The 24145-nt window shown below is 39.3% G+C and overlaps 1 protein-coding gene across 1 annotated transcript in view; it reads right to left on the bottom strand.

Annotated features, from left to right (window-relative positions):
- Positions 1 to 3530: 3530 nt before the first annotated feature.
- The window catches only part of TTC39A (tetratricopeptide repeat domain 39A), a 36928-nt gene continuing 16313 nt past the window's right edge, over positions 3531 to 24145 (bottom strand). Inside the window, exons 7-17 of the mRNA XM_009982328.2 lie at positions 23404 to 23469; positions 17424 to 17532; positions 16710 to 16777; positions 16520 to 16579; positions 15584 to 15745; positions 13867 to 13958; positions 12708 to 12828; positions 10285 to 10396; positions 7600 to 7714; positions 6775 to 6891; positions 3531 to 3651 (exon numbers count right to left, since the gene is read on the bottom strand). Of these exons, the coding sequence (XP_009980630.2) occupies positions 3531 to 3651; positions 6775 to 6891; positions 7600 to 7714; positions 10285 to 10396; positions 12708 to 12828; positions 13867 to 13958; positions 15584 to 15745; positions 16520 to 16579; positions 16710 to 16777; positions 17424 to 17532; positions 23404 to 23469 (1143 nt within the window). The remainder of the gene's footprint in view (positions 3652 to 6774; positions 6892 to 7599; positions 7715 to 10284; positions 10397 to 12707; positions 12829 to 13866; positions 13959 to 15583; positions 15746 to 16519; positions 16580 to 16709; positions 16778 to 17423; positions 17533 to 23403; positions 23470 to 24145) is intronic.

Consider the following 24145-nt stretch of genomic DNA (forward strand, 5'->3'; position numbering starts at 1 on the left):
GCGCGTAGTATTTAAACTCTTGGGAGTTCCTTTTGCATTCTGGGACTGACCTCTAGGAAAGCCTTGTTTCACACAGGAGCACTACTTGATGCTTCTGTTGGGCCAGAGGCATGCAAGCTGTTAAAGCTATCATCCCATGACAGAATGCAGTAATTGTAGATCGTAACAGAACTGCGTATCGTTAAAAAAATCAAACCGTGTTCCTATGCTACTGGTTGAGCAATCGTAAGTGGGTATTTCCAAATAACAGCAGCTGTGTCATGTTTGTGACTTCATCGAAACCTCTTCTGATCAAGAAAACCTGTGACCAGGTTCAGCTTCAGCCCCCCATTCTCCATCCAATAGGTTATTTCACCCAGTGTCATTTACAGGAGCTAGGTGTTGATGTAGTTACACCTCGTTAGACCTCAGCACAAGCTGCTGGCTCTTCAGCCCGTATCCTCCCTTCAGTTTAGCGAGAGACCATACATACATGGATCCCACGTGTCAGACCTAATGATAAAAGTGAAGCTTCTTTTACTGCTTTTCCCTTCCTGACCACTACCACTTTCAGATGGCATAGCAACATCACATGGGGCACCATGGCAATTGCAGACATCCAGGAAACTGAGTATGAATTTCTACCCCTCCCCAGCTACTCGCAGGAAACCACTTATTAGTGCTACTAAAAGAGATACGCAGAAATACAGTTTCTACGTTTCATGATAAAGGTCCTACCAAGTGCAGAAAACTATTTTCTGCTGTATGAGTTAGTAGTGTGCCTTTGTTTAACTTCTCTGGCTTTGCTGAGGACTGAGAAGAGTTGATACCAGCAGTTGTTGGCTGAAGCCTAGTATGCAGAGTGGGATTCTCTAGCATTGGTCAGACAATGCAATGTTTGAAAGCAGAAGGAAGTGCTGCTTCTGCAAATGAGGTGTTGACTATATCCATCTGAAGGAGTACTTACGTTTCCTGATTACTGGGCCATGCTGAAAATCCTTTATTTCTGATTCCATTAGAGTAACTGCTATTTTCTGATAGGTGAATATATTGAATGCTGAAGCTATGTGAGGACTCGCACCAACCGTGCTTTCCCTAATTCATCTTACTTGGGCCTCCAGATCAATGAAACAATTTACCATTCTGGTAAAACTGAGGTTTTGATCTCTAGTCACAGAAGAGAATAAAAATGAAGTACATTGATGAACAAAGAGTAATGGTGGGCAATTAAAAATGTAACACATTGAAAAATGTATAAAGTGACAACGTACCAGACCTTCCACTCATCATTTAGCAAACAAGGTGTAATTTTCCTTTAAGTGAGTTCAGAATATTAAAGTCTGTAAATCTTTGTTGTTGCGTCAGGAAGGTGAATATTTCCTGTTGATTGGGAGCTAAAGAGTCAGAGTGAAAGCACAGACTACGTGATCACGGCTAACTACAAGGTCCTCAGCTGAAGCTGGAGATCAGGTCCACCATGCGACTGGTGTTTGCACTCAACCAAAGATAACTACGAAAATCTTAGGATTTTCATTGCTGCAAAGAATCAGGGAAGTTGACTGCATATTGCACAGTATGTCCTTTGTGCAATATATCTAAGATCAGGCAAAACTCAGTTGTGGGTGAAATTTCAAAGACCGTTTCAGTGGCCTTGAGAGATGAATCTACAGTCGTAAGGATTGTTCACTTTCTGCAAAGTACAATTTATGCTAATTTTCATGGCATTGCTTGCTTAAAAGATTCTAAGACTGCCAAAATATTTGAAAAGGACACAACTGGAAGAAGAGGCATTACATGCATGAAATAGAACCAGAATATTTTTTATTCTATACAAAGAATGACTGAATTTTTACACTTAAGTTTTGATGTGCAATATGTAACTAGCATAACTGTTCATACTGAATTTTATCTGAATTGAGAAATTTATCTGAACTGAACTTATCTGAGAAAGTCACTTAAAAAAATGCATTCTTCATCTGTGATTTTAACTTGGGAAGACTTTTATAAAACGTGTCTATTTTTAAGACAATGCAAATTCTCCATGTTGAGGAACAGGTAGTTCTGTCTCCTTGCATATTAATTTGCAATTATAAAACAATGTCATTTCCTTAGAGGAGGTAAAAGCGGAGCTATAAACTGTCAATCTTCTCTTCTGCTGGGAACAACCACTTTAGAAAGAATATCCACTGAGAGGTACATAGATAAGAATCTTCCTGACAAGTGTCTCCACTGGAGAGAAAGGGCTGTCAGAAGACCTCCCATCTCTACATTATCAGAATGGCTCACAGGGAAGAAGATCATTCAAAAGGGAGGTAGAAGTGTGCCCCCAAAACCTACAGGCATGCAAACACGGAGCTAGCCTGGAGAATGGGAAATACGAGTCAACTAGGTGTTACCAGTTTTGCAGAAAAGCAGCAATTCTATGGCAGACAGCACTGGAAAGCAGACCTAGCTCATTGCTCTATTCTGAAAGCCCCTTATATGGAAATTCCCCCAAAAGATCAATAAAGAACAAAATGATAAAGGGCTCTCCTTTGGGAAAAGCAGAGCACAAGCTCCAACCCCAGCTTCTTAACACAGGAAACACGGCCATACAATCTCTTTAAACATGGACATCTCAAGTTAGGCAAACCTAAGAACGATGGTTTTATGGAGGAATCGACTGTCACAGTAACTCCTGTATTGCTGTGCAGCCAGTGCAATATTGCTGTTTCTTAAATGACCTTCAAGGACTTGTGCTTTAAATTTGATACAAACTTCAGATCATGTTCGTTCTGATGAAAAAACTGTTTCCTTAAGAACCTCCCGTTTTTAAACTTGTCAAAGAAATGGTGCAGCTTTATACTGTCATCGCCTTCCCCCCCCCAGATCATCAGTAAATCATTCGGCTGCTAGGAGCAGCAGACTTGACATGAAAACCAAATTAAAGAAAAAGTCAAGATACTTGCATGAGGGAAACCATTTTTTTCACCAGCAAGTTTCTTACAGAAGCAAAGATGTGACTGTAAAAGCTGGTAAAGAGAAACTTTCCATGCACAACTAGAAATGCCCAGGATTCAGAGCTCCTCCCTGCTCTGTTTCTTGTGCACAGTTTTTCTCGCACCATTTCAACTAAGTAGGTACTTGGAAAAAGGGATGCTTCCTTCTCAGCTGCCAGCACTATGAATTCAACATTTATAGCTAACTGAGATTAAATCCGTGAATCTTTAAAGTTTTGTTGTTTGTTTTTTTCAGTTGTTCCTCTTTATGTTGTAGCTTGCTTAGTAAACGTTGCGAATACAAGAAAAAGGCACACATGATTGAAAAATGAATTACACAGATGTAAGTATTCAAAAAGCCACTGCTGGAAAAACAATATTTTTCAGGCTTATGGTTGGTTTGAGAGGTTTTTTGCCACGTTATTACACTAGAATAATGTGTGATGCATCACCTTTAAAATTTTAAATAATTTGGTTTCTCACTGACTTGAAAGAGAAGGAAAAACAATTCTACAGTGTCAGTAATTTTCTGCACCAAAGTTTGCAACAAACAGGACATCAAAGAAGAAAAAGTTACAACACTGCTGAGGCTTCAGAGTGCATTCCATTTTCTGGGGTGGATTTGGCTTGGTGCAGGGCAGCTTGAATTCTGAAATGTGTTCTTGTTTCCATGGAGTAATTCTTGTAGTTTTGTCTAAAACAAAAGCAGATCCACTGTGATGAATATATATTTTTAAAACATTTTCAAGTTATCTTTATATCATTGTTCTAAGCAGAACAACTGTAGACAGCAAAAAAGCCTTTCTTCACAAGCTCCTTTGTTGCCTACTCTAAAATACAAGGCATGTGTTCCTAGCCAAACAATGCAGCTCTTTGTTCTTTATTTGTAGTTCTACTGTCTGGCAATTACCAGAAAAATATAGCTTAATAAGAAGCTGAATCTGGTCCATTCAATCAAAATATTGAGTCCATATTAAATATGTATAACATCCACTTAATTTACATTCAGAAATTAAGATTATTTTTTTTTTTCCCATCTCAAAGTATAACTGACAAATCTGAATACAAACATTTTCAGGATTTTTTAAAAATCTTTTTAATAAGATAGACTCATCTTAATTCAGCAGACATATTTCAAGGAAGTAGAAAAGAGTAAAAAAAAAAAAAAAAAAGAAAAAAGAAAAAGAGAGAAGCTGCCCTGAACCAGAAGAGGGAAACACCTCCATCCTACAGTAGTCAACTGTGTTTATTACCTACTGTGTGTAGGTAATAACATCAGACAATTCGCTGCCCTAGAAGCTTGGAAACAGAAAATGGGCACACACTAGACTCCGTATCAGCTTTTGAGGAGTAATTCACCAGTCCACGGAAAGACTGGCAGGATTTCTCCCAATCTTCAACATCTAGAAGTTGACTCAGTAGTGTCATCTGCCTATGTCTAGTCTCTAGTCATGCCCATGTTACCTAGCCTAGTGTCCAGTAGCTATGTCATGCTCTAAAGAGTTACAGAAACATTAAAAGAATCTGTATTTTCATGGAAAAGCTTATATAAAAAAAGAAAATTTGCCCCTAGGACCACATAGAAAGTGCAGATCTTACTTGATAGGAATTAACATGTCAGCTCCTGCTACATGGATACTGAATCCAGACACCAAAGAGGATGAGACGATGCTAATTTTCTTTTAGAAGATATTTGTCATCTTTACAGAAACATACCATTAAGAAGTGTGTATACCTTAAAAGCATTTCAGTTCAAAATCTGTTAACTCAAATCAAGCATGGAAGCATGGTATCTGTCACTATGGCAGTGGCAGTCTCTTTGTGAAAACAAGGAACTCCACACCCATCTACACCAGCTTATGATTTTATGTGTGCAACGCCCAAGAGGCTGACTGAGAAAAGGACGTGACTGGGTTCTGCTGCGTGCTGATCTGAAACTCTTTGGAGTTTTTTCTTTCAATTAAGTAGATTTTGTCACACAGATATTCTCATATTCTCATCAGTCAGTAGGCTGATATTCTTGTTGTAGCTTACAGTCATACAAATAGAAATATTTCCGTGCATGAGCAAGCGAAAACTGTTTATCATTTCATTCCACTCTTTTTCCCAGAGTTGAAACATTGAAGCCAGCAGCAGTATGTGGATTTAGGTCAAGCAAATCAAGCATCATGCACAAGCCAAGTGCTCGTCTGCACTCCTGCCAACTGCAGACATAATTCTGCAGTCCTGAAAGCCACCACGGACAACGCGTTCTCCCTCTAGTGACTGCAAAGACTTTCAGCATTTTAGCTGGAAGCTTATAAACCCTGAGCATTTTAACATAGTTTAACAGCCACACGTGGAATTGCACATTTTTTTTGTATGACTGACTGAAATAAGGGCAGGGTTTTGTGATGGGTTTTTTTGTTGTTGTTGTTTTGTTATTTTTTTTTTGTATATCATTACAGTTTCCATGAGTTCTTTGAGCATTGCAAGTCTTGAGTATCAGCTTTCCATACACTGGGTAACAACAAATTTTTAAGAGCTGCTGTCTGCTGGTGCTCTTCTTTAAGCCAAAGACCATCCCTCGAGGGGGCCTGCGACCTGAGCCACACGTGAGCCGTGGGGAGAAAGGTGCAATGGCTGAGCAGTGAGACAAGTGTCAGACGGAACGAGAAGGTCTGAATCATTAATTTCTAAATCTCTTAAGAGTGATTTGAACAAAGGAAATGAGGACAGGAGGAGAGGCATGCTTTAAAGAATGTGAAACCAATCAAAACACTTTCCATTGCATTTTGCTAATGTAATTTTTGCTCTTCTTATCATCTTCCATGAGTCCACAGAGAACCAGGCTCACAAGCATAAGAGATTAAGAAGTGCAATATTTTAATTTTTGTATTGACAGGCTTTTGGCATAATCTTCGGTAGGCTGATTCACCACTCTGTCTTGCATAGTGGACTGACTTGGACGAAAGCTCAACACAAAAACTCTATCTGACCTCTTTGAAACTTGGGGCCTGACATCAGTTTTGTAGCTGCTGACACCTGCGGCAGTGACAGGCGTGACTCTCTGCACTTGGAAAGATGCAGACATCTGGACTCATTCAGGCAGGGAGGCGAACTACCCTGCTGCAGGATGCTGGAAGAGGGCGAGGGTTCTTTGGTTTGGATTCCCTCTCCCCCAAGAAATTTTGGCTCAGCAGAGAAGCAAAGGCTTGTAGAGAAGCAAAACCCGTATTTTGTTAATTTTATAATAAAGAACATACATGATCGAGTCCAACTATTCCTCATAAACCTACTTTGCCAGAAAAGTTAATCACACACAATTGCAAAAGCAGGTGCTTCAGTTGCCTTTCAGATGCAGATGAAACAATACAAAGATATTAAATGCAACCTAAGCATTATCTTAAATGTATTGCATAAAGGAAAGAAAACGGCACTGCTAGCCATCAAGTTGAGTAACGCTATTTTAGCCATAACACAGAGCTTTGATTTAATTTAATACATCTTTTATGAATAAGTAAATAGACTACAAAGATTATTACACTTTGTTACACGTGAATTATTTCTTATGGAAGCCTTTGACATTCACATTAACATCTTTAACATATTTTTTTTTTTTTGCTTTTATCAGAATGGATGGGTAAGTAACAGACTGAACGATCAGATAATGTCTACCAATGGAAAGGTCCAAACTAAAACTAAGGCATCCATGTTTCCACTGAAAAAATGAAACAATGAGTTTCCATGATATTAATGAAAAGTTTCTGCTTCCTGCTAACCAGTAAAATACCATACTGACCCATCAGACATCAGCACAGGCTTTTCGCTTACTTACTTTGCTCTTTCCAGTAGTTTTATTGCTGCTTCTCTTCTATCCTGGTCTAGATACAGTATCGCCAGCTCCAACAAGGCATTTGGAATTAGATAATGGTCATATTTTATCTTCTTCGCACTGCAATGGAAAAGAAATAGCCTCAAGATCTTGAAATGATATATTGTTTCCCTCATTTAACAGCTCCAGAAACAAACAAATAGGAGATGAGCTAAGATCAGGAGGAGTAATCAATCTCTATTACTACACTTGTCATGTTCTCTATCCAAAGCTACTTTTCAGGTTATGAAATGTGCATTTTGCATAACCAACCTACACAGTATGTTATTTCTTAGGATTACAAAATATTGCCTTTATTATCAGGGAAGTATTACAAAAGAAGACAATATTATGAGCTCTATCCATGTGAACTGACAAAATGAGACGTCATTCACTGCATGATGTATAGAAGTTCCAAGTATAATCATGCTGCCACCTGTCTATGCAGACTGCATTTGGCTTTGAGGGGACAAGTTCTTCATGACTGGTAAGAGGAAGGGGGCAAAAAATGGTAATTGATATCTCAAAACCTTTATGCATGTATAGTCCCCAAAAAAGGAGAAAATGCCTCAGTAAAAAGTGCAGATTTGCAATGCTTCTTCTATACATGACCAAAAACACTGGCAATTAAAATTGCAATTCCTTGACATCAGAGCAACTGAAATAAATACTGAAGATACTGCAGTCCTCTCCCTTCCATTCATGTCATGGTTGCATCTCCTCTTATTTGAAATGAATAGTTACTGAGAAATTCAAGAGCTCTCCTGTATGCCAGGTATGAAAACTTACTTTAAATAGATGTAATTAAAATGGTCTTCTGCTTCTGAGATCTTGCCCAAATGCTTGAGGCATAAGCCCTTTAACAGTTTTATCACACACTGGTCATCTGCTAGTAATTCTGTAGCTGCAAGACGAAGTAAATGGCACATTTTAGAAAACAAACTTTTACACAGGTAGGTGTGAGCACAATCCATTTACTGGAATACAGCACAGAAGGAACTAACTGGTCAATTTAGTTCATATAATGCAGAGATAAACACACATCACCCTGTTCATAAATTGATCAAATTTTGTCTTAAAATTGTTGGGTTGTTCTTTCCATCCCTACTCCCTCTGAAAGCCTATTCCACAATCTCATTGTTCTGACACCTAAAAATTAATTTAAAGTGTCCTCTTTGGAAATATTGAGGTAAAATTTATTATATCTTAACCTTGCCCCTTTATTGCCCTTTAGTATGTATCCTCTTCTTCCTTGACTTCTAGTCACATGACCTGTTTGTATGCAAGTGTTTTATCAATTCTCCACCTTTGTTTGGCTAAACAAAAATATGCCAAACTTTCCCCTCATCTCTTTTAAGTATGTACTTACGAGTGCCCAGTGTCTTACCAGCCTTACCAGTGCATAGTTCAAAGTCATTACTATCAACATCCTTTCTCCATCAAAAACTTTTTGCATAATACATTTCAAGAAAACATCTGGCTTTTTCAGGGCCATTCCACATAGGCAGCTTAGTCTTAAAGTTTACAAGCAAAATCTTCAGCTTGCTTTCTCTTTTCCAATTCATGGAATACAAGCCAATAAGAATTTCTCCTAAACGTGTGATGCTGTGTATCCTGTGCTATTGAATGTCACCCTGTTTCCACTACTCCAGTCTTCACTTGGTTCTTCCTCTATCACTCCAAGCTGATAAAAGTGCTGACACACACTGCATGAAACAGCTGCTTCCCTTTGAACTATGTGGTTGGAGGCCTTGATCCTACAATTGGAGTCACTTCTATTGCTAAGTCCCACAGAAGGACCTACATACATAAGCCAACAGAGCAAATCCCAGGGAAGACGCCCAAAGAGTATGCAACAAACTAACTTAGAAAAAATGGGGAAGAGGGCAAAAGCTGACATGCTAAGTATGTGCACAGGGAGGTGACTCAGGGCCACAGAAGAGGTATTTCATAAGAATAATTAAAAAAAATCAGATTAGTTGTCTCTTCTGGACATCTGTCCCATGAACAAGTTCACATTTAAGTATTTTCGCTACATACGGCATATCTGACAAACTGCCCTGGATTGTATAAACAAACATTTGGGGACCTATCCTGGACACAATTGTGCATATTGGATTTGCATTTCTAGGCATTACTTCCTCTAAGAGTCTGCCTTTTACATCGTATATGATACAACGCTGCTACGAGCACGTTCTGAGATTCAGAATTTTATAGTGTTAGATTCTTGCACTATGAATCTAGCAGTGAGACAGGGAAAATACAACAGTTTAGATTCAAACACTGTAAGGGAAGCTCAAGAAAAGCATGATGCCTGGAAACAGTAAGTCACTATTTGGAACAGGTAATACTTTAAATTGCTGGCATGTTTAAAACATACCCCACTTTTTGACTACCTGTCCTCATGGTATTTTATAAACATGAATCAGCTTCTACAAATCCCTGCAAAAAGCCAGCTTTATCCACAATTTACCATCCACAAAAAAAGGAAAGAGAGAAATAATTCACTTCTTCAAAATAATGTAGCAAAATGGGTGACAAAGAAAGCTAAGAGGCCAAAAGCCACCTTCTAAGATGACACCTTCACTGGAAATATTTTTCTGTTCTCTTTCACAATCAGTTAAAAAGGAGATAGCTTTAGCCCGTCTTTCAGGCAACTCTTTCAAATCTTGTGTAACACAATGTGCGCAGGAAGACCAAGGTCCTAGAAAAGACTGCAATGCAGTGATTTAGCCAATATTCCTTTGTCAACACGGGCTTCATCCTTTTGCAGGAAGGTAGTATATAATAAGAAGATAAAATATTTAGTAAGGGAAAACTTTGTGAGAAAAGCTGTGCAGACTGGCTGCGCTCCCATAGGAGCTGGGAAAGATTGGCAAGAAATAAACATCAATTGAACTTTCTCATGGATGGCTAACTAACAGATTGACAGAAAGTGTGGTAGCAGAGCCTGCTCCAGTTCAATACTGTCCCCTATCTTATGCTCATTCATAGTGCAAATGAAGCCTATCCCCGGTGTCCCGGCTTTCTATAGCATACTGTTGACACACCAACACCGCTCAGCCCAAAGACACATGATAAACTGACAGCACTTTTGAAAGAGAAGATGACTCGTCTTCTATTTATCCTTCAAAACTGAAATACAGTATCTGAGGATAACAAAGCTTCATGATCCAAGTAATCAAGTCAATGCATATGCTGATTTTGATCTAGCAAAATAAACAGTCCTTTAATACATGTCATAAATTATTTCTAATATACATATGTCAATGTAAAATCACTTGCTACTATTCTAAGTTATTGCTATATTAAAAAGGAAAATTATTCCTATCTGCATAAACAGTTTATGGTTTCATTATCTAAGTTCCTCCTATGATCAGATAAACTTTACTAATAAGTGTCTCTCTCTATTCACAGATAATATCTTTAGCTATTGCACTGTAAAATACCTGCTTAAACCCTATCACAGATTACCTGAACTTCTTGCCAGTGCTTCTTCTGCTTCAATTAAAGTCTCTAACATGCCTTCTGTTAAGTTGGGACATTTTCCAATCACAGCATAGCCATTCCAGATATACATCATTTCCTAAGGTCAGGGAGAAATGACAGCATCATTAATTACAGTACTGGATAAATGCAGTTATCAAATACTTTAGTTCATCTCTGCATGATGAAAAATTTACAGATTCCTTAAATAAACAGTCAGTTTGTCAAAACATATTTTTATTGCAACTGAAAAATTTAGTTTTCAGAACAGATTAGCCCTGGAAGACAACTAAAGAGCCACTTCCTACACACAATGCAAGGAGGATTGCTTAAACAGAATGCAAACACGATCTCAGTTATAGATGAAGGCAAGCACCAACAAACCAGACAGACTCAGAACATTCATGGCACATGGCTAACCATCGCTCGATTGAGGCTTCCTCTTGTTTTTCAGTTCTATCCTACCCAGGGCAGTAATAACTATAAATAACTACAACGTATTGCTTTTCCATAGAAAATAAGAAATCTCAGGACAACAAAACAAAACAAAAAGAAAACAAAAAACCCTAACCTTTAAGCCAATCTTCAAACAAACCAACCAACAGAATTTTTGAGCCGAACGGTAAACTCCTTAAGTTCCTCAGGTTTGTTTGACGTTCCCATAATCAGTAACTTCTTTCTTATTCAACTGTTCTTAGAGTAAATTTTATTAAAAACTCTTGGTTTAATTCCTGTTCGTTATTAGGGTTCTCTCTCAGAGTGTATCACCAGACCAAATGTGCCCATTGCCACTAGCAATCACAAAATTAAGGATGGAAATATTATATAGACTTACGACTGGTCCTCATGACAAGTTATTTATTCTATTTATTTATAAGACTTAGACTGTATTTGATAGTTTAAAACATTTTGATAAAATTTCTGTATGGAATAAGTGAGCTTTGGAACTACAGTACAAAAAGCTGTCAGGCTGGAATAGATGAAACAGCATGTTAACCCCAGGCACTACTGCTTTCACCATCTGGTCTCTATTGATTGGAAAACCTGTGCTGAACTTAACTGTATCTAGTGCAGATTTGTTAACATGGTTTTGAAACAGAAGTATTCAAACTACATTTATTCTAGGCTATATCTCTGAGCTAAGACTTGCTTGAGGACTTGTTCCTCTCAGCACGTCCCTTCCCAGTGAAAATAAAATGCTAGAGAGGAGATTCTGCACCCAATTCTCCATCCTCAGAGTGCTTTTAACTGTTCAGCTGCGGCATCTGCTGCCTCAGAAATGCAACTGCAGCAGCAACAAAGGACGCAGTGCCCGGCTACTCCAAGGAGAGCCCCTTAGCACAGAAAGCTGTTCTGCTAAAATCCCGTTAGAATAGCCCAGCCAAACCCCAGGTGTGTACACTTCTTACTGTCTATGATCTCCGAAACCTGAAAGGCAAATCAAAGTAACCTAATTATTTATCTTGTTTCAGTCTTAAGACTTAGGCGAAAGTGACCCCTAGTGAACACCCACACTGTGCTGTAACAACTATATTTCTTCAAGAAGCACCGTGTCACATATCCAGCTGATGGGCTGAGAAACGACTCCTCACTGGCGTCTCCAAGAGGCTCTCCTTGTTCAGGCATTCTCTTAAAGAGTATTTACTAATTATCCATCTGTTTCTCAAACACAACAGCTCAAAGCACTGCAAGTGTTAACACCACTGCACTCGGCAAACCTATGGACTCAAAATGCTTTTATGTTCTTTTACGTGTTCTGTGCAGTTTTGTAAGTGAGCAAGGCAATAGGTGCCTTAAGCAGCTGTTTTCATCTGGCCACAGGGAACTGGCCAGTATTACAGGGGAAAAAAAAAAAAAAAAAAGATCAAGAGTATGCAATGGTTTCCTGGAGTGGCTAAAGGAGCACCCGTGAGTTGTTCTGGAGAGCACCAAATTGCAAACATTCAGGGGCACATTAAATAGATGCTTACATGCAGTCTCTAATTCTTCAAACAATAATCAAATTGTTTCCTTGATTCCCTTCCCACTCACGCCCCCACCCTTAACTTGTACATTAAAGTCTTCTTTTAGTAGCCTCAGTAAATGACACATGACAGAAGAGACCTAGGGCAAAGTTCCTCAAAAGGGAATCAAAAGAAAGCTGTTAGGAGCACGCTAGTCTATAGCCAGAATAATGAGTTCACATGCAACACATTTACGTGTCACAAACAACTGGCTGAGTTCCCTGTGGCTGGTGCATGCCCCAGTTTTACAGCATTCCTCGCATTCATTTGGCTTTGCTTTGGGAACATTCCAGTCTCCTGCAGAGGTTTTACCTTAGAAACATAGAAAGATACTATTCTAATTATCTCGGGTTTACTTCCATAAATTAAAAAATGTTAATAAAGGAGGGAGGGATAGTTCTAACTTACCAAAGGTGGAACAGGCAAAGGAATGGGATTTGAAGAAAGATACCGTCGAGCTTTCCGAATTGCAAACTTTTCTGTAGGCAGAGATTTCCCTGCAATTTTCAGTTTCAAACTGGGAACGATCCTAAAAGTATAAAGGAAAACATAAGGAACTTTTCCTCTGTGAACCTCTAGGAAAAAAACATTCAAACATGAAAAAAAAACTAAAAAAAGAAACCAGAGAACTTAAAAAAGCTATTACACACTGAGCAATTGCTACCTCTGGGGAAGCTGAGCATTACATATTCACAAAAGCTGTGTTTATGCAGGGCACGTATATCTCTAGGCTTCCTCTTTAATCAAGCAGGAGGAAGAGGGACTCTTCTCCACCCAAAAAATAAATTAGATGATGCATGTAACTTATAAGGTGCCCATCTCTCTTCACAGGCTAAGAAAGAGGCAAGCTAGCTTTTGTCAGTGTTCCTCCTCCCATTCTCCCAATGACCAAACCTATTCAGCTTGTAATGAATCTCAAATCCAATGAAATCTCCTTGTAATGATTATGTAAGATATGGAAAATCTAAAAAGTATCAATAGATTGTAACCACATTAAAAAGTGATATTTAGATTTTATAGAAAATTTGTAAAAACCAAAGTAATCTATTTTCTTTGCCCCAGCAAGGTTTAGGCATTTTTGAGCTTAAACATTACAATCAGCTTAACTCACTGTGTTAATAACGTATACATTCACTTGCACATTTAACTATTTCATATTCCTCTCGGACTCAAACCCCAGCAACCAAGTTGTACTGATGTCTCCACTAAAGAGGCACACATCTTGTAGCATAACCTATTGAAGGCTTTCATATCATACACGTCGTTTTGATTAAAGGAAACAACTCAAAAAGAATGTGGATATAACATGCAACAGCAGCAGCCACTTTATGGCCGACAGACCTAATATCCTATCCCTAAAGTACTCCCAAGCCAGATGAAAAATCTCCTGTCTGAAGTCAGGGTCCACTTTAGTCTAAGGGAATGTTTCATTCTGCAATTTCTTGTCAACCCAGTGCTATTTGTGCACATCTTCTAAACTGCACGATGAGTAATTTACCTCTCTTCCCCCAACACTGTGACATGAAAAGATAGGAAACTGTTGTAACGGAGAGTTAGCAAATTTTACCTAAATAATTCAACTTCACTGTCTCCAAAGGGACTGCAGTCATCTGCTCCAAACATACTGAGATACGCAGCCTTCATGTAAATATAAGTAGCCTGCAAATGCAATCAAGAATATCTATAGAGGAAAATGAAGTTACAGCATCACCAGCAACAAAGATGAAGAAGTTGCTGCTTTTGCTCACATACATAATCTTATAAAAATTTAAGCAGGAGATAAGTATTTTAGACAGTGAAGTACAGAAATATTTTTTTATCATGCATGTCTTTGTTTACTTTGTAGCAGTTTATAGCTTATGTCCGGATTCCAAGAACAAACGTCATGCTTGTATAAAGTGAATTTTTATTACTCTCAGGAATACATGCTAGAAAATTTATGAAAAGGTCATAGTCAGATTAAAAAAATATTATTAGATAGTCTATGTGTCCAATCACGACTTGGTAGCATATCTCAAATATTAGGTTCTAGAAAACAGTTTTTGAAGCTTTCCATGATTTCAGATTATGAAAAGTACTGATTCCACAGGGATTCCCGAGCAATCATACATTCAGTAACCAAGGAAAGAAAAGCAGCAGAGGACATTACAACTCCTGCAACAGTAGAGAATACAGTTGGTGAGTTCTTGAGTAGTGCCTGAAGGAGTCTACAGTAACCATTAAGTTTCAGGAGTTTTCTGGGATGTTTTAAGATACGATTACTTATTTAGACCCAAATCTAACAGTGCATATACGTGACCATCTTTCATTTAGCTCATGTAGTTACTAGTTTGCTACTAGCATGTTGCACTATAGATTGCATAGCAACAGGAAGCATCTTCTCTGCTTCTCTAAGGCCCTGGCAATGTAGTATAAAACTCTACACACAGTTTAAAAGTATACACATTAATATTAATCCCACAGCATTTCAGGATATTAAAGCTTTTAGTCAGGTGGTGCACCCCTGGCTGTGGGAGTTCTGTAGGAGCTATTCAGACTAATACACCTGGACGAACGCGTTGCTGAAATCCCTGGGGGCACAGGGAGTCCATACTGCAGTTCTCACCCAAGTGGGAGTGCTGAAGAGTTGTTCTCACCTAGCTGCTTAGACCTCATGTCGCTTTTGGTTCCACTTGGCCAATACATACAATGTGTGGTAGAAAAAAGAGATACTCTCCCCGCACACATAGTCTGATCACATTAAGAAGAAACAAACCTTCAATGCACTACACCCCGCCCCCTGGCCAGACTTAATGCCTTCTGACAGATTTCCCTGAGGCTCAGGGGAAGACAGAAGGGAGAAAAGTTACCAAGATTCTGGACAGAAGAGCTTCTCCCTTTCAGATGCACAGGGCAAGGCGCCTCTTCTAATTATATTTATGATGCTGGAGGCACCACCATGGCTAGCCTCACTCATCACCAAAAGAGCTTATATCCACAATGTAATGAAAGAAACGACAACTTGTGCCATTAATTGCAACATGTTGATGACACAACCAGTCAACACAGAGCAGAACATCTTCAACAAGCTGTTCTTCCTCTACAAGTCAGGCCCAAAAGATTTCTGTTTGCCCACAATCTGCTCGGATTTGAATGTCTGCAATTCACATTGTTCTAGAAGAGCCACAGCAGACGAGGTTTTGTTTTACAATCTTCATCTTCAAAGCTACAAAAAGTCAACTCAATCTGATTGGAAGTTAATAGCTACTACAGGGCCTTCCACCCTCCTGTTCTGCTTAACTCACCTTTGACCAAGTGTTTTCTTTGCTTAGCAGGTCTGCATAGAAGAAAGCCATCTTCCACTGGCGCTTGTAGGTGAAGCACCACATGAGCTCCCAGTAACACATGTGATGAAACTGCTTCCAATATTGCTGAGCCTCGCAACATTCTTCGTACCTATTAACTGCCTGGACACAGAGATTTCCAAACACTGCCTTAATCATGTGTAAATGCACATAGGCCAGTGCTGCAATAGGCACTGGGGCTCCATGATCTCCCGCCATGGCTCCTGAAACTTCTGAATTATTACCAGCCCAGTATTCCCCAAAATCCCATCTGTTGGTTTCACACGAGAGATTCTTGGCTCCACAGTCATCCCCATGCCAGCAAGTTTACCCCTGCCATGGAGGTCTCCGTTCCTGGAAATTATACTAAGTTCTAAGCAGAGGCAAAATGAATGTTTGTGTCTGGGGAAATCAGGAAACTAAAGTCAGAGGACTGATGTTCAGCTGACATTTACTGTTGCAGCTCCAAAGATTTAACAGGAGCTACCGCATGGCACACCAGCTGATATTCTGTCTCAGAGTGTTTTGGACACGCAATCTTCACCTCCTTAATTCTTTCAAGTCTTGTATGACTCTGCACTCAGACTGAAGGCAAAGGATTATCACTGGATGTTATTAAAGGCACGACTCGCTTCAGGATAGGAAAGACAATGACAAAACTGAGTCATTAATACTGGTGACTAGATTATCACCAGCAATTGAGGAAGGTAGCAAAATGAGCTGGTCAAACAAGCTAGTCAAAATAGTTTTCAAAATTCCTATTTGTAATTCATAAACTAAAAATTACATACAGGCCAAAGCCACAGTAAGCATTAGCCAAAAAGGAAACATTGTTCCTGGAGGAGTTTTTCTAAAGCTTTTGAAACTTACTTTCCCAAAAGCAAAAGGATTACTTACCTCATCAATATTACCCTTTAGTGTTTCTATCCTGCCTGCAAAAAACAGGAATATGGCTCCCTGGAATAAATAATAATAAAAATACAAGTATTCTATAACAGTTTTCAAGCTGACCATACAGTCTAGATCTTTTTTATTTGGCAAGAAAACATTAAACAATCATACCAAACTAAACTATGTCTCATTTTACCTTGGGATAGCGAGCCAAGTAAGGGTTAAGCAGTCTTTCCGCCTCCTCAACATTTCCTTTTCCTGTTCCTAGAATGCATAAAAAGGCAAGTGATAAAAACAGTAAGAAAAGAAAAAAGAAAAAAAAAAACCACACCAGGAATGCAAGATTAGTCATCCTCATCAGGCCAATACGTAAGTTCCTCTCTCTGGTAAGTAAGGCATAAAAACAGGTGGGTCTTGCACAAATACAGCGAGCAGGAAGACCTGAACAACGCTGTGCTTACTGATGTTACGTGTGGACAAACACATTTTGTAGAATGCTTTAGCAGGAGATAACAGGGAAGTATGTCTCAGCGGGACAGTATGTCTCACCTTCCAGAAAAGTCAAGGATGACATATAAACATGAACAAAGTATTCAGGAAGTCGTCACTTACAGTCATTATTTTAATCTCCCAAAATAACGCACCTGACTACTGAAGGCCGATTTAGTTCTCACAACTTCCTTTGCCATCCCCACCATCTCCCTTCTTATGTGTTAATCTTCAAAATGGAGGTTTGTTTAAGACACTCTACTCAGTTATGATCACTATTGTTAAATTACCCACAAATGAGTTCTATTTAATCTGATCACAAACAAACAATTCACCACCAAATAGGTGATGGAATCATCTTTTTCCCCTCTGCGCCCCACAAGAACTAATCAAATCCAAGAGTTATTATAAACAATCTTACCTAACACAAAGGTCATGAAAGTATGATAGCAAAGCAACAGCATGGTACACAGCACCGACCTAAAGCTGTATGATGATGCTCCTTCTTGAAGCTGCAGCAGACCACGCTCCTGTGCAAACAGAGGTGAGGAGGACAAAGTCTTGGAAAAGAACCAAAAGCTGTGTTTTGCTAGTTCATTAACCTCTGCAGTGTCATCTACAGATTGCTCACTCACCAAATTCCCAGAATGCATTGACATACATAGCTTACATAGTGATCAAAGATAAAAATACACATATGAAGTTATTTAACAGTTTTTCAGGGAGTTACTGCTTAGCCTGGAAAAACATCTGATGACAGAGCAGCAACTTGGGATGTATTACATGGTTAACGTAAGAGAACGTGAGACAACTTATCACCATCATTCAAGTGCTGGTAAACAGCATCCAGAAACAAAAACCACTGAGCTTTGAAATGCAAGGCAGATAACACACATCGTCATTGTGCAGCATTTCCATGTTTGTTGTTATTCACTGCATAAGCAAATTAAAGATACCAAGAAAAAAAATCTGCAACTAGCAGGGCAAAAGATGACACAGCAAAAAGATGCTTTTAAGTATGCTAAGAACTAAGAGCTTTGTAGTGATGTTGGCCCACTACTACCAGTAGAAAAACATGATGGAAAGAATATTTCTGTTCCCTTTGGGAAGAACTAAAGCAATCAAATGTAACGTTGTATTCATATTCAGTGAGAGCATGATGGATAACCAACTTTAAGGATTCAGGCTCCTGAGGCAACAGCCTTTAGCAACCCATTCTAGGACTGATTCCATGATATCAACAGCAAGAATATAAATATGCAAATATATTAAACATGAGATCTGCCTTCTAGTAAATATGCACAGTAAGACATCCACTGTGTGCTGGGGAAAATGCTGTTTAAAAGTCACACTATGACTGCAAAGGAAAGTTACAGGAACGTAATGTATGTGACTATAAGGACATCCTTTCAAACCAGCCACGCTATAAATAGGGACCCTGAGGGATGTCTATCGGAGCCACTGCCCAAAGTATCAGCGAGAGCACTCAGAGCATGATCTCAGCACAGGTTTTGTCCTTTTTCGTGTGCCCTTGCGGACAGAGGGGTGTTATGCTACCTCAGCTTTACCACTTACTGTGTAAACCCTGAAGCCTGTAATCATATTCTAATTTTCACCATACATGTACTTTTTCACTTAACTGGTGTGGTTAACTGTTTGCACATAAATACAATTCTTATTTTTTTTAATGTCAATTTATTACATTAATTACTGCTATAGGGAAAGGTACTATTAACACACATATTTGCAGGTCAATTAGTGTAGCATCTAGCCTGGACAATATAATGAAAAGACTGACTTGCACGTCACTTCAGAAGAGATTAAAACAGAGTAAAATCATTACTGAAAAGCAATGAATTAATGGAAATCAAGCACTCAGTAAAATAAAGCCAACTTCATTTTCTGCTGAGAGAAGTTTTATTGATACAGATAAGTAACAAAATATTATATATTCTGCTTCTTTAAACTGCCCAGATGAAAACCACAAATATTTGGATTTTTAAAAAGTAGCACTATAGCACTGTGAGGCAGAAGTAAGACAAAACATTATGTGGAATGAATTTTGGCAGAAAAAAATTCCGAAGTAGATTTCCAAAGTACATTTTTTTCAAGTGAAAAATCTGCAGGCTGGATACTTCACTGAGCCTTTACTGACATCAGTACTAGGCCTTACAGTGTTTGATATCTTCCATATAATATAAAAATACATATACAATGTCTGCTGATCACATTTGTGAATAGCACTAAGAATGATACAGAAACAAATTTGATTAGTCATATCGAATAATTTGATCACTTGTCAAGTTGATCTCACTTATGTATTTTGGTCTCAAAAACGTATTTTAATACAGCTGAGCACAAAGTTATCACCTGTACGGACAGGGAATGCAACCCACACCCACCCTATGTGGGACTGCATCCTGGAAAGCAGTAACTGTGAAGTAACTGGATTAAGAACATCACCTAGTCATCAGAAGAGGGCTGCAAATCTGGCATACTTGAGCCTAAATTCTTAAACTGAGTAGCTGCACAGGTATGGGAAGCTCACCGAGCAAGTTAGCTCACTCTGGGGTATGTCCATAATCCTATTTTGTCCAGTATAGGTATTAAAGAACGCTTACTTTTGACTCTGCCACTTGAATATCCCACGCTTTCTATATTAAAGTAACAATATAATCAGTAGACACAGTATGGGGAAAGAAAAAATCTAGAAGTAGTTGTTATTACAATGCTTGCTTTTAGGAAAGGCTGCAACAAAGCTGCTTCTCCCAAAGAAAACTTGCAAACTGCTTCTGTTATGATGAGATCCCCAGGAAAGTGGGCTAATGAAAGGTGTCACTGAGAAACACATTTTAGATAGCATGTTCCGATGGCCAGTGTCCCCAGGCTCCCTCTGTGGCTAGCACCCACTCTTTGTCCACAGGGAGCCAGTGGAGATTAGCCAGCAAACCTATCAGCTCAGTGAGGTGTCACAAGTTGGGCAATACTATCACATCCACCCCTCACTGGGGATCAAACTGAGCATCTCGGTACCAAATCACAAGCAGACACTACTTGAGCCTAAGAAGTAACTCCGTAAACAAACTACACTCGCGGCTGCCAGTCACTGAGCATATTATGTTTAATCATCAGGACACACCTTCTGATCATAAATAACCCATAAGTATCTCCCACACCTACGCCAGAGGTGATATGAGCAATCCCAGAACACCAGGAATGAGCTTCCTAAGTCTATTACAGGACATATTGCCACAATGTAAAACAGATGTCAAGGTAATAACTGTTCACAATTTCTACAAAATACTTAAATGACATTAACACATTTAGTTTTTGTTTTCACACAAAATGTAAGTTACTCTGAAGGATATAAGGTATAATGCAGAGCAGGAAGCAATGATACTTCTTAGAGAAAAACGTGTTCTAATATGTATCTATCTCATTAAACAATTTTAGATTTAACCTTCATTAAAAATCTGCAGAAAAGACCAAAATGCAAATAAAAAGATGATGAGTGGGAAACTGCAAATCAAGGTATTACAAACTGAGAAATGGAAAATATTCTTCAGTTCAGCTGCTTTGGGAAAAACGTCCTCCCACACCAAAAAGTGTAATTTGAAAGACACTGGCTCTATCCAAAAGCTTTCCTGTCTTCTCCTGAAATCACGCTGTCAGCTGACCCCCTGACAAATCGCACTTGACATACAGTGGGCTCATGTCAAACAGTTTAGCAGCCCAGTATTTGTAACCGCCCACAGAGCACAAACAAGAGTAAATATTAGCCTGGGACCTGGCAGAGGGGTCAGTAAGAAGGGTTCAATGCTTACATGGGAGATAGTGCAAGGACTCTTCTGATCTCACCCAGAAGTTAGTTGTCCTTAAACACAGTCCAGATGGGACACATACTCCACCTACTGCCCAACGAGTGAGGAAGGAACGCCTCCCCAGCACAGCGTACCTGATCATATGGAATACATACCTCTGCCCATAAAAAACATCTCACAAAATTAGGCAAAACTGCAGTGAACCTCAGTGCCCAAAAGCAAGGCCTATGCCATGAAACACAAATAAGCCCATATTTTGACTAATGATACAGGGGAAAGGAGCTTGGGCAGTGAGAACAGCACAACTGGCACATCCTAGAGTGGAAGGGAACAAATGTGGCCTCAGGCTACTTTTATACTTTATTGATCTTATCCTACCTACTATTTTGAGACTCCAGACTGCTCTTAAGTTCATCATGTTGTCCACAGTACCCACAAATGGCTTAGGAAGTAATTGAGCTTTGGGCATGTCCTCATTTACCATGAGACATGACATGTCTGAGAGACAAGGAGAGTCCCTAGGGGCAAATCTGCTGGCTTCAAGGCAGATTAGTGTTGTGGAAGATATCACAATGCAATTTTATATGCAGTTTTAATAAACACATGGTCCACCCCAAAAGCAAGCTATCCTCCAGTGCACTGTAGCTCTCTCAGGTAACTGTAAACAGCTCAAGGCACCAACCATGGCGCTCTTGTCTTTCACAGTCTGATGCTCACCATGAGCATTTAATTGAAAAGACTGCAACATCAAGCACAGATGTGCTCAAACCTCCTTTCTTCTGGATGGGGTGCAGCACATGACACACAAACTTGTCCTCTCCTCCTCTGTGACTGTTTCTTTCACCTTCAAGACCCTTGTCTGTACTGCAGGTGACAGCTTCCTCTTGCAAGCCCCGAAAAACCACCACTGGAAAGGACTGTAAATGCAATTGCAATTTTGCTTTTGGCTTTGGGCATCTGACTGACAAATGTCAAATGCAGAACGACTTTTTTAGTATGTTAAAATAAATGACCATCGATGAACTTTGATCAACGTGTTTAAAATACTCCTTTTCCATGGTGTGCAGACAGCAGGTTTTTGCTTAAATTTACAGTAATCTAGGTCATGCTTCAGTGAGTTATCAAAAAACTGGAACAGGAGCTGATTCATCAACACAAATATCAGCCCACTCATAGCCATACAAGAAATCCCAGGGCCAAAAGAAAACAACCAAAATTCAATTAGAGGGACAATTTTCACTTGCAGTAATAAGATGAGTGTTCAGCAAAGTATTCTCAGAACTCTGCTGGTACATGAATTGCCCTTACATTTCTAGGAGAGTATTTTGCTTTAGATGCTCTTTGGTTTTGCAGCTGACAATTAGAACTATTTGATTTTTGCCTCTACTGCTTCTGAGACAGCTCCTGGTCAGCTTCGGGAAATTTCCAAGTTCTAATCCATGGTCTGCCAAAAGCTCCTTGATCTTTAAACAAGACATTTTATTCTCACATCTAAGATCCTTCCTGGAAACTAATAAAATGGAGATGACACTTATCCAACTGTCACATAAGGTTGCAGCTCTGATGCATTTTTGTCTTTGAAACTTGTTTTGTAAATAGAAAGCATTACAAAAGAGTTCAGTTTTAACTTGTTTATACAGCTTTTGTTGTGTTTGCAGGACATCAAACATTTACCTCACCCAGCATTTATGAAATAAATATGACTAGTGGTTTAGGTTAAATGGACTGTGTTTTCTTAATCCAGGAACCCAACTTTGAGTGAATCTCCTGTTCTGCTGGTAGAACGAGAGACAAGGGCAGGTACAGGATATCAAGGCCAGGATACTCCCATCAATTTAGCATCCTATTTTGAAACAACAAATCCACAAAAAACTAACACAGCATTTTCTGTGCATCTGCCCTGCAGAATAACGCAGGTTCACACGAGTTTATTGGTGCTTCATTACTAAACTTCTGTCCTTAAACTGCATGTTCAAACAACTCAGGTCAGATTGGTTACTCTCTAGGAAAAAAGCACTTACTCTTTTAGGCAAAGAGAATTTAGGTGCCACACCCAAGCTACCAGTTGCTATTAAAGACATGGAGACAAAAAAAAAAAATAAAAATCAAGAAATGAAATTGAATTCTCCCCCCCGCCCCCCCGCAGCTGGATGTCATGCAGGAATCTGTCAGGGACATTCAGCTACTGTAATGACAGTATCCGATTAATGACAGAAAAAAAAGAAGGTAATATATTAAAGGCTATGGATTTCCAAGCACAAGCATACATCAAAAGACCAGTAACTACAAAACTAAGTATGTCAACATCATTGCTTTGGTCATTGTCTTTATCATGTTTCACGGCCGTATCCTCATTGCACAACAGTATCACAATCTTTGAAGCGTAATAGTTCAGACAAAAATATAAAGGAAAACTGAGCTGCATGAAAGCATCAGTGCCGACAGTGCGCAGCACGTGATATCAATGAGAGTGTTTCAGAGGGTTACAGCTAATGTGAGGAAGAAGAGAGAAAACTCCTGCCTCCATTTTTTAATTTAAGAGTGAGGGGAATGTACCAGTAATATTTAGTTCACGTTTACCTTGTTTCCAGAAAATCCAACAAACTCCAGTAACCTCAGAATCCGTGCAGGAAACATGGACAATGTCTATAGAAAGAAATGCAACAGTTATGCAGTAATAGACTTTCTGTCTCTCAGCTACCAGCTGCCTCCTATGACTTTTCCAAACACAAGAAATAATCACTAAAATTACTAAAAACCTCTTTATACGTCTGACAATTTCCTGGGTAAATCACAGAATGGTTTGGGTTGGAAGGGACCTTAAAGATCGCCTAGTTGCAACACTTGTACCAGCCAGGGTCACCTTCCACTAGATCAGGCTGCTCAAAGCTTCATCCAACCTGGCCTTGAACACTTCCAGGGATGGGGCATCTACAACTCCTCTGGGCAAACTGTTGCAGTGCCTCACCACCCTCATAGCAAAGAGTTTCTTCCTTCTCTCTAATCTAAATCTGCTCTCTTTCACTTTGAAGCCATTACCCCTTGTCCTATCACTACACACCCTTGTAAAAAGTCCCTCTCCAGCTCCAGCTTTCTTGTAGGCCTCCTGTAGGTGCTGGAAGGCTGCTATAAAGTCTCCCTGGAGCTTTCTCTTCTCCAGGTTGAACAGCCCCAACTCTCTTCAGTCTGTCTTCATAGCAGAGGTGCTCCAGCCCTCAGATCATCTTTGTGGCCCTCCTCTGGACCTACTCCAGCAGCTCCATGTCCTTCCTGTGCTGAGGACACAGTACTCCAGGTGGGGTCTCACAAGAGCAGAGTAGAG

This window comes from Tauraco erythrolophus, chromosome 10, assembly GCF_009769465.1.
Source record: "Tauraco erythrolophus isolate bTauEry1 chromosome 10, bTauEry1.pri, whole genome shotgun sequence".
NCBI classification, from domain to species: domain Eukaryota; kingdom Metazoa; phylum Chordata; class Aves; order Musophagiformes; family Musophagidae; genus Tauraco; species Tauraco erythrolophus.